Source organism: Pagrus major, chromosome 6 (assembly GCF_040436345.1).
Source record: "Pagrus major chromosome 6, Pma_NU_1.0".
Taxonomy (NCBI): Eukaryota; Metazoa; Chordata; class Actinopteri; order Spariformes; family Sparidae; genus Pagrus; species Pagrus major.
The window spans coordinates 9,949,459-9,961,355 of record NC_133220.1 but is presented as its reverse complement, the minus strand read 5'-3'; the positions used below and the strand labels follow the sequence as shown (position 1 = coordinate 9,961,355).

At 45.5% G+C, this 11,897-nt stretch overlaps 1 protein-coding gene across 1 annotated transcript in view; it reads left to right on the top strand.

Annotated features, from left to right (window-relative positions):
• The first annotated feature begins 513 nt into the window (after positions 1-513).
• magi3b (membrane associated guanylate kinase, WW and PDZ domain containing 3b) overlaps positions 514-11,897 on the top strand; it is a 147,037-nt gene continuing 135,653 nt past the window's right edge. Inside the window, exon 1 of the mRNA XM_073468390.1 lies at positions 514-820. Within this exon, the coding sequence (XP_073324491.1) occupies positions 514-820 (307 nt within the window). The remainder of the gene's footprint in view (positions 821-11,897) is intronic.

Genomic DNA, 11,897 nt, shown 5'->3' with positions numbered 1-11,897 from the left:
TTTCCAGCCTGCCCACAGGTATGAGGGATTTCTCGTTGACGCACTACATTTCAGCGACAGACGCTCCACAATCCGCCGCCGAGTGAGTAAAAAAATCCTCTGTTTACATTCTGTTTTGGCGTCGGGAGGCTCGTCCAGAGGAGGCAAAAGCGCGGATATGTTTCCAGAGTAGCGATGGAGAGCGTCAAACCCGAATTGTCTCCTTTTTAACCATCTCGCCGCTATCAACTCGCCTGCTTTTACGCACAAGGAGCGCTTGGAATTATTGCAGCCCAGGCGGCGGTGCGCACACCGGAGCACAAGCCCGTGGGATGACAGTGCTCAGCGGCACATCCACGGGGTGAGAACCAGCCTCCTTAATGTCAGGAAGATGAAATCCTCAGCAGGTCGGGAGAAGAACTCAGGAGGGTTTATTAGGCCGCGTCACTTCGCTTTCGTTTAACAACAGCGAGCCGAGGCCACTGCAACCAGTCCGATCTCGAGTATAGTTGTTGGGAAAAAAAGGGAGTAACCATGTCCAGAACGCTGAAGAAGAAGAAACACTGGTCCAGCAAAGTGGTGGAGTGCGCGGTGTCATGGGGGAACCTGGGGGACTTTGGCTCCGTGGTGGAGGTCCTGGGAGGAGCAGAGCTGGGACAGTTCCCCTACCTGGGCCAGATGAAGCTGGACGTGCTGGTGTGTCACGTCGGGAAGCTGCCCTACTACGGGGACGTGTTGCTGGAGGTGAACGGGACGCCGGTCAGTGGACTTACAAACCGCGACACCCTGGCTGTCATCCGCCACTTTCGGGAACCGATTCGCTTGAAGACGGTCAAACCAGGTGCGTCCTCCCCGCTTTACTTTCCCTTTCTCACCTGAGCTGTTTGTAAGATGAACCCTCATGCTTGTACACATCCAACAGAAACATTGGTGCCCTCATCTCAAGTCAAACATGCTCTAATTCATCCTCAAATAACATTAATGTTCAGATTTATTCTCACAGATTACATCATATATAACTTGGAATAGGTTTATAAGTCTCCCTGTGGCATATGGATGTGTACATGTGACCTAAAGTTGACTAAACCTTTCAGAAACAGAGTGAAAAGGTGAATAAAGTGAGTACACACACTTCTTCCCAAAGGGCTCCCAGGACATGTACTGTAAACCTCCTGCTGTCCCATAACATCTAATTGGCCAATTCTCTCACCACTTTGTCAGGAAGATCCACTAGTGATAATGGTAGTAATGGCATGTAGCCCAGTCGGAGCCTTCTAGGCTAAGTGCACTTACATGCATAGAAATAAGGCCTTATTACATCCTCCATTATTCCCGCTACCCTGCTGCCATTGGCTCGCACAGAAGCATGGAGTGGTGAGCCGGGTTTGTATCTCGTTGTCTCATCATTCTACATCCGGCTCTCCAGAAACAAAAAAAAAGGAAAAAAAAGGATGCTGGCTGCAACATCCAAACACTCTGATAATGAGGACTAATAGCTGGCGATGCTGCTGGTTCTCAGGTGAAAGGTTGTGTGGTTATTGGCGAGGGAGATTGGCCTCATTTTGCACATTGTATGCTGTTCAAAAGGTTACATCAGCAGCAGCAGCAGCAGCAGCAGCAGCAGAGTCCCAGGACCCTCAGGCCAGGATCCCTGAAGATCAGCTGCAGGCGTGCACATGCGTACTTATGCTGTGTGTCAGTTGCGAGGAGTTTCCACTCATTTTTATTAATATTTGATTGATTTTTATATCTTTTCACGGGCAAACAAGAGATGAACGGGAGAATGTTTGCCTAGATTTATGAGCCCCGGTGCCTATTAGTGTGCACGCATGCACAAACACATAAAGGTGTTTGTGTGTGTGTGTGTGTTTCATGGCTCTACAATCCCAAGAGCTCCTAACACCACGCTCTCTGCCCCACTAACCAAGGATGATTAATAAAGGGCAGAGAGTGAGGGAAGGGAGAGAGAGGGAGACACACAAAGATGCAGAGGGAGAGGGAACGGGGAAGGAATCAGCTCTGCCTCTGGCTCCAGGCTTAACTCCCACACGAGGCTGTTTTTGCTCTTTAAATCTCGCAGGGAGTAATAGGTGGCAAGGATGGCAAAATTCCTCAGCACCTATTTCGTCAGCGTCACTCACACCAGTCTGAGCTACGTGTCCATGCTCCCTTCTCAAGGTTACTATGAGCTCCTCGGTGTTCTGTGTGCACAAAGGGGCCCCCGCCAAGCCCCTCTGGCATCAGCGTACAGATGGGGTTGTGATATTGTATGCTTATGTATTGTGCATGTGTGTGTATACATTCCTGTGTGGTAGCCTCATGTTTAATTCACACCTCTTGCATAATTGAGTTAGCCAGTGGATTTTCTCCACTCTGATGGAGGCAGTGGGCCTAGAGGATCAGCTGTGAGCAGGCAGCCCGGGAAAAGCTGCGATGACACGACGGCGGCCGGCAGCGACGGGCGGCCTCTCTCTGGGTCTACCAGATGTTTCCCCCGTGCTCTTCCCAAGACCCTCTCGTGTGCTCTGCCGTGCCTTGCCCTCTGGAGCTGGTGGGCTTCCTGTGCTGCATGCTTGACAGCTGGGGTGGAGCTAGGAGGGAAGAGATGGGGAGAGGGCGTGCAGAGACGCCAAAGCAGAAATGGGGATTTGAGGCGAGGATAGAGAGAAAGATGCAAGTCTCCATGGAGGCTATTATCTATCTGAGCCATTGATCGAGGAGAGTGTAAGCTGAAAGAGTCGCACAGTCACACAGCACTTCACTTACTTTTCTATTGCCGCTTCTGGTGCATCACATGTTCTCTGGGGACAGTGAAGAAAGAGCCGTCTCTCACATGCATACATCCTCACACGGGGTATGTATGTTTAATGCTTTGAAATGAGGAAGTTCACACTAAGCCTGCGCCAAGATTTTCCTCATGCACCGTGAGTCGTACGTGCCCATTCTCCTGGTATCTTTGATTAAGCCGGGAGATGCCTCTATTAAAAGCAACGCGCTCGCTACGGGAATCTATTTCTGCCAGTACCTCCAGCTAAGGATCGGGGAAGAGATGCCTGATGAAAAAGCTCCATGAATGGCGTCCCAGAATTTCCGCCGCTCAGTTGTTTTTCTGCTGCGCCTCCTATATGTTTGCAGCTTCAATCACGGTGCGATCAAAACATGCGTACAACCTGTGGCCATTTATATGCAGCTGAATGGATGATGACTCTGACATCAAATGAATAATTTCTCAGTGCAGCGAGTGCGAAAAGCCCCCTTCTATCATGTGGATGATTAATATTAGCTGTGCAAACCTAAGAAACACATGCATACATGAAGCCCCGCTGAAGAATTGATGCACTCTGCCTCTGCAGCTCTTTGCGTCTCAGTCAGAGAGTTTGAATCAGCTTTATGATATTTAATAAAGTCATTAAATTAAACCAGACTGCAGGTGTGTTTAAACTAAATGGTTATTCATTTAAATTCAATAAAACACAGTTGGTGTGGGAATAACAGCATTATGATTGGAAGATAGTTGTTTGATCTTTATGCTTTTAATACTTGATAATTGTTGCTGTGATAATGAGAACGTATTAACTTTGCAGAACGGCATAAATCTGTTTCTGAGGTTCCAGAGGATGAGTTTGTTCTTCATTATCTTTGCGTTTTCAAGTGAAATTTGCATAATCAGGCAGCGGATGCTGCTATCGATAACAATTTACCCTAGATTACATTTTGAGTTATCTGCCTCTGCTCACACAGCAACATATTTTCCATTACCTGCCGATCATGCCAATAGAGAAGAATATAGAGTGACATGAGCCCCTAAGCCCCTGTATCAAACAGCAATAGTGAGTGTGGGTTAATCACATTAATGCACCTCTCATATCAGGAAGTGCCTCTCAATGGAATCATCCTCTTGACAGGCGATGCTTTGTCACAGGAAAGAGATTTGCAGTCGGCTGCCTGGAAAAAAAAAAAAACGGGGGGGGGGATTGAGAGTGAGAGTGAGAGTGAGAGTGGGAATACAGCGGCTCAGAGAGCCTGGTCAAATAACTAGAGACATCTGTTCTCGCCTGAGAGATGTTTCTGACAATCAGCTGAATGGAGCAGGAGAGCCATCACATACACTACTCCTCTGGCACAGAACTCATAACAGAGTCATTTAAGGCTCAATGAGCTCTTTCTTAGTGATTTTAAAGTGATTATGAGTTTTTTTTATGCAGATTTATGAAGACATCAGCTATGATGTGTTTTTCTAAGACCTGATCCTGCTGCTCCGCTACCGGATTATTGACTGTTTGGTGCTTACGTAGCTACGTTTGCGCTTCTTTGTCATTTTAATTGCGCCGTTGCCTGGTATGCATGTTCCTGTAAGTTGTGTACAACTGTCTTGATGTTGCTTTCTAGGCCAGGCGTCCCTTGGAAAAAAACAGTCTTAATCTCATCGGTGCCAACTGTTTCCATAAAGGCTGAATGAACAAATGATAAAATGATTACTGTACACACAATAAACTGTACTGTAGGTGGTTGTGAATTCTCATGTGCCTCATTAGTAGTATAACATGTTGTGAACACAGAATATGATAAAAATGAAACTTGGCAAATCTCTACTTGACACTATATTAAATGGAAGCAGAACGTTTGCGTCAGCTGCTCTCCTGCTGCTTTATTCATTGAACCAGCACAGCTCTGATGTGCTCCTATATAGAAGAACCTAAAGGGCAATACTAATGTGTTTTTTGTCATGTTTCAGCCCATTAGCTGTAAATATCTATATACTCTGTGTTTCTGCTGACCATTTTCTAAAGCTCACTGTAGTGTACACGATTGCACAATGTGTTTTTAATACCTTCCAGGCCTTGACAGTTTTCAGTTTATTTCACTGCATTATGAAAAACACCCAGCACTAACTTTCATTTAGGTTATCCATCACAGCGAATACAATGTCCCGTTGTCATTGTGTGGCGATAAAGCGCGGATTTTCCACACAATGACGACGCGACCTTGACAACAATAAAAAGCAGAATGATGGATTCTGATGGATTGAGTCCCAACAGTCTCCTTTATTCGCATGAAATCGTACTCACTCGTAGATACCGGCCACCTAGATCTGCCAGTTTTTCTCACGTAGAGCCATGTACAGTTCCTTAAGAAATTGACAAGAATGTTGAAAAACATCGTAACCTGCAATGTTTAAGAAAGCGAGAAAAAAAATCCTTTTTCCAGGTCCACACCAGTTGTGATGGGTATTGTTCTGGGCTGGAACCCATCCTCCATCCAAGTTTTGTCAAAATCTGTTCAATAGTTTTTTGTGCAATCCTGCTGACAAACCAACAAACAAACAGACGAGGGTAAAAACAGCCTCCTTGGCGGAGGTAATGACTACTTGAGAGCTGGTAAACATAAATCTGAAAAGTTTAAAATACTGTATATGGTGGGCAGTAATGTAACGTTTATATTATTTGTAGAAAGTTGTATAGACGCCAAACTGTTGGTATAGTTTGATGAAAATGGTCCCAACTCAAGTTCCATTTACTGGCTGTTTACAGAGTTTTCCAGAGTAGTAAAGGCTCTCCAACTCAAACAGTGGATCTGATATGAATGTCATTAGTTTGGCAAGTATTTATTCATGAACCAAAGTATTGTACACGTTTAAACGTTGTCATGATGGTGCCACAAGTTATTACTATACAATCTGATTCAACATGCTCGTGTCTGCAAAATTACACTCACAAATCTTAAATGGTTGCGCCAGAGTCAGTGGAACACAAAGTCTGTAGAGCCTAACGATACAACCAATAGACTGACATTGCCATCCTTAGAGCCGTGCCTCTAGTCAAGTGTTAAATAACATTCAGTTTAAAATCACATGAACACATTTGGAATCTCACTCTTGGTGTCAACGAGCTCATCTGAAGGAGCTCTGGGGCTGCATTAAACAAAAAAAAGCTCAGGACCGACCGCTTTAATAGTCCAAGCAGGTGCTTATGATTTGACCGTCATGCTAGTTAACCTCCGACAGTGTTGGAGAGGGGAAGCACGGCGGCAAACACTCGATCACAAGCCCTCCTGTTTTGTTGGCACCACCGGGCCACCGGCATGTCACCGCGCTCATCAGGGGAGCGCTGGTTAGTTCGTGCTGCACAGAGACACTTAGGCAGGGCTTATCAAGCTGCAAATGCAAGACGATTTCCGCAGTGCCAAAGCATGACAATTAGCAGGAGTGTTGTTCCATCGCTGTTCTCAACCTTCTAACCTCGCCTCATTAATGTCTTACTAACTTTCAGTGCTGTCTCTCTTCACGCTCCCTCCTCTGTTCTCTCTGAATCAGAGGGATTAATTCTGTGGCGGCGATTTAGATTGTCTGCTGAATGTCGTGTGATGACTGTGATGCATTTTGTTGACACGTTTATTGTACAGAAAAAGTGTCAGGCCTTTAATTAAATTCAATCAAAAATAACTTTCTCATTATAGCTCTTCAAATGCGGCAATAACCTGGGTCACTCACGTTCATTATTCATTATTGACCATATTTCACATGTGGTTGGATACTGAACGTTTCTGCAAAACCTCTCTCTATGTTGCAACTTTATGTTTGTTAGGTTGAGATTTTTCTATTTCTCTCTTGTCACAACGCTGTGCTTATGCTCTGGTTAGGTTTAGGCACAAAAACCACTTGGATAGGGTCAGGAAAACATCATGGTAGGCTTAAAAAAACTGTTTTGGGTGCCACGGTCATGAAAAATAGCGAAAAACACTGTTCACAAAAAACACTGGATATGTCCACGGGTCTCCTTTTTAAAAGATTCTGCTTTTGACAGCACAAAAATGGCTGGAAATGTCCTTAGGTATCCTTTAAAATAACCAGTGGCGTGACCCTGACTGTGGTCGGCCGTTTGGTAGCCTTGTTGGTATGTGATAACGCCACTGCCGTCCCCTCCACCTCCTGATATGACATAAGCATATAATGTGACCACGAAATGCCACGTTTGGGGCAGATGTCCATCTTGCATGTGTCTGTGGTTTGCAAAAACGTTAACTGCTAACATTACATCCTAACGAATGACCCGTGCAGTTGCAACATGTGATTAAACTCCGTCAGTCCTCTGTACTCCTACTCTAAATGAAGACAGCATGTTTCTTACTGTGAATCTGCACAGACTGTAACTTGACTGATGCACGGAGGCGCTGATTCTAGTTAAATACTTACTTTAAACGAGGTGAAAGGAGGATATTTATATTTCTCCGTCCTTGCTATTTATTTCTTTGTAAGCACGCCATGCTTTTTATGTCTGTTTGGCCTTTCGCTATATCATCCTGCAAAGCATTTTGTTGATGTACAGCTTGTTTGTCCTCTGTGACTGTCATCAAGCATCTCCCGTATGTGCCGGAGGCAGCTGTCAGACTTTTTAGTGAAGTGCTGCTGTCTAACCACACACACACACATGCACACACACACACACATACACACTCAAAAATACAAGGAGAGAGAGATCTAAGTGCAAAATGTCCATCTCGACACATAATTTTAATTAGAACTGAGACCTAAAATCTAATTTTTTCCCCTAAAGAACCGCTGACTATCTAAAATACAGATTAAAAATAGGGATTTCAGACATAACGATAAACAAAGTCAAATTGATTTATTAAATTAATCAACTTCTGGATGTTAATCCCACTTTTGTTTTTGGCCGAATTTACATATCAAGACTAAATAGCAGGAGTGTTGGCTTGTTGTTTTGTTTTTACTGCAGTGCAACACTATATCAGTTCCCCCATAAAACTGCTGCAAAGCAGAGCTGCCAACACCCCAAAGCATCCTCGTTGAGATCCCACTCTCTCATGCCTGGCAGTGTGTCGGTGGGGGCAGGGGGAGTGGGTGGGAAAGGAGGCGTAATGCGAATACAAAACAAACGAGCGTAAAGTTGCTTCCAACCCTACTCCAGGTCCTCAATAATTCATCAATACTAGAGCAGGATACTCCACTCATGTGCGTGTGTGTGTACACGTGCGCGACGACTGGTGATATCAGAGTAAAGGCTACAGTCAAAAAGCGTAGCATGACTCCCGCTTTACCGCAGCGCGCTCTCATTATTCCCACTTTGATCAAGTTGGCGCAGCTCTTCTCGCGCTCTCCAGCAGCACCTGCAGCGGCTGCAGCGTAAACAGCATGCTCGATGAGATGCTCTGGAGTTGGAACTGTGCATTTTTGAAAATTGATGATCAGAGAGTGTCACGGTGATTGCCGTGTGGCGGTGAAATGTATGCGCTGTTTCCCTTCATGGGTGTCACTTAGGTTTATATGCAGCGATATAGAGGAGGTTGAATAGCTGCAAACTGTGAGTTGATTTCAACAACAATGTGGGAATTGCATTTTTCAGCTTTCAAGCCTGAACGTCTTTAAGTCATACATCATGTCTCTCTATAATCAGGTCTGTTTATCGCTGCGGCATTCTGCAAACAAGCAAAAAAAAAAGGTAAAAGTGAGAGTAAATGGGTTTATTCTCCAGACTCCTGTTTATATGAGTATAAATATAATGTAAATAGAGTCGCTGAAATGGAAGGAGGAATCCTCCTTTTTAGTGTTTTTAAAAAAGAAACAGGAAATTGTGGAGCTTTAAAAACGTGTGAGGACTGACTGAGAGTTGTGCTTGAATAGAGTGAAGCAGTTTGCATTGTAAACCTTGATTTTTGGCCGTGCTGAGGTGTCTGTTCAGGCCACGAGGCAGACATTATGGTGATCACCTACCAGGGAGCTCAGGGTGGTGGACACAGATCATAGTGGCGGCGTTTAATGAGCAAGTGTGTGTGTGTTGAGGGAATGGAGGGGTCAAACCAGTACAAGCAAACTACATAATCTACGCTGCATGGGGAAAAGCCTGGGAAGTTGCATCTCCAACATGGGAGAATTATCTCTCTAATTGCATCATCTATAGTAGCTTACAGTAGCGTCGCTCATAAAGCTGTAAAGCATACAAATAGCATTTGAGTGTTTACAGTATGTTGAATTTCCTCTGGGATATATATTATTTTCAATCACTGGGAGGTTCTGGGGGATTTTCAGTTCCTCTGTGCCTTCAGTCCCTGTTCCAATTAAAGACTCCGTTGTCGTCCTAAATGCCTGTTAGCGCTCGTACTGCGATATAATGACTAACTCTAATCCCGGCCCAGTAAATATGTATTTATTAGGGGTTCATGAAATCATTTGTTACATTTTTTAGTTGAATACAGGGAGGTAATTTTCACCATTGGGAGTGTGTTTCACCACTGACTGAATAGGCGAGCAGTAATGGGTATTGGAAGTGGTTATTTTTGCTTTGACCTGCATCCTATTTGCCCCCATTACCTACTGTTGTTTCTGCCGGCTTTGTGGAGAGCTCTGTTTTCCCTCTGCTCCTCTCTGACCTACAGTTGTGAGATCTCTGCCGTATATTCTCTCCCGGCGACATAAATGTGTCCTTTTCTAAATGTAACCATAGAGTAGATGTCCAGATACTCAGCGTACAACCCCTGTAGCTGGTTGTATCATACTTTTTGGATTTAGTGGTATCATTTTATCCCCTGGCAACCGCAGAAACCCCCTAAATATGTAATCGTCCAAATAGTATCATAACAGGAGCTTAAAATCCCCAGAAGATGCTTATATGTGATATAGCAACAATCTGAAATTACAAGTGTTCATCCCTAATGTGATCCCCCCCCTCCCCCTCCTTTTTCCTGACGTCTTCCTCCTCAGACTGCATCAGTCACATCCTGCACATGTGAAACAGAATTGGGGATGGGTAAGAGGTGGGGGTTGGGCCGTCTTTTTGGTCGAGCATCGTCTCTGTCAGTGTCTGAGAGCAGATCGGAGGGGACGGCTGGTGAGGAGTCACTCCTCGGTCTGAGAGTCTTGTTTATTTTACCAGAGGCACAGCAGCCATACGGCGGCTGACTGACCAAGCACTGTCATGAAGGACGTTATCTTTATGCAACAATGATTGCTACACGCCATCGTCCCTCCACCCCACCCCCCTTCAGCTGCGTTCAGCGATTGCACACTTGGCCGGCGTGTCGCTAGCCACTTTCCTATTTTCCAGATGTGCATTATCCTCCAACTGGTGTTTATCACGGCGAGATAGGGGCTCAGGTCACCTCTAGACAGCTCACAGGTAATGGGCCTTGACATCTGAATTAGTCTGCTCTTTCAAAGGGTGATTAGCAAGCAGCTTAGGATTCTGAGGGGATGTCGATAGGCAGACACAAACAGGCCGGGGCGATGGGCCGGTGGGGTGCTGCCTCTCTGTGGTTCATGATGGGAGGCTTGCCAGTAATACGGCTCATCATGAGGTGGTCACGGTGTGGTTTTGCAGATGACGGAGGGTGGGAGGGAGGGGGGGTGACTGGGGCAAGTGCGATTATGCGTTTGCACTGGTGATTTAGCCACTTGAAGTATATAATTTTCATTAGCTGATACTGCAGAGTGAACAGTGAACCAATCTGCTGCCCTCATAAACTTAATGAATAGCAGAGCTTCCAAATTTTATCCCAAAATCTTGCTCCTGTCTCTGTGTCTTGGCTGTGTGGCTGACTGGCCCAGCTGTTACGCTCATCCCCAGCTCTTTTATTATTCCTTGGCTGTGTGATTCGCTGTGTGCTTGTGGCGGCAGGGGAACGGCTGGCTTTGTAGAATCTTAATAGCGGTGAGCTAGCGCCAAGCCTTCCATTCGCCCGCTTGCTGCAGGCGTGTGACTGAATGCCAATGAGACATTAGGGCTGAGGCAGGATGGATCAGGCCAGGCTGTGGCAGGCGGGATCTGAGTGGCTGTAGAGCCCTTAACCAGGTGAGGGGCGCACATGAGGCTGCACAGCAAGAGGCGCTCTGCACGTCGGGGGTTATCTCAACGCACCTAATCGTCAGGATGCGCCCTCTCCTGCGCTTCTCTGTCAAGAGGGAGATAATCTAAGTGCATTCTGTTCGACTTTGACTTTGCGCAGCTTCCTTTGTAACATACTGCCCCAGAAAGTGAGGATGTTAGATTAGACCTGTTAGATTCTGATTCAGGAATGACACAATGATAAATGACGCTAAAGCGAGGGACACAGTGCAGAGTCTCTGCTAAAGCTACAGAGGTATTCTAGATGACCAATTACAGCTCTTCATCTCCTCTCCTCTCCTCTCCTCTCCTCTCCTCTCCTCTCCTCTCCTCTCCTCTCCTCTCCTCTCCTCTCCTCTCCTCTCCTCTCCTCTCCTCTCCTCTCCTCGGTTATATAATCTCCACTCCCCCTTTGGGTCAGGCTGGGTGATAAAAGATGTTATTTTTCTTAATTTCCAGTCTACAACAGTATTTGAAGATATTTGCCTTTTTTTTCTGTTGAAAATGCATTAATGTGATTTCTTAATTAAGCCTCCCTTGTAATAACACTGATTACACCGCGGTGTTTAATTCAATATAATCTCCTCTTGTTTGCTTATCACCACAAATTATGTATCACTGCGTCCGTACGATTTCATGTTGACTGTATAAGGGATATACCACTGAAGACTATAGGTTTCCAGTTCCGATATATCAGCCAAGGAATGACTAAATTGTGTCTGTGTTATGTCACATCTCGAGCATGAATTCTCCTTAATTCTGTAGGTGACTCAGACAACACAGGACCTGTCAGTGTAAAATAAACGGAGAGCTGTAACGCTCTCCTGTACACACTCATGCACACACATCAGCACATTAATCCGTCTCCTTCGCAGCATGCACATGGTTCTCCACATGACGCAGATGTTGCTAACAGTGGGATGGAACCATGGGTGGATGCAGAAGCCCCAGTCACCCAGTCACTGCCTAATCTGATTACAGACGGCTTCACGCAGACTGATGAAGAGAGGGCATCAGGGAACGGACAGATGGACGAGTCATGGTTGTTAACAGCTGTGGTTAACGCTGTTGTGTAATATA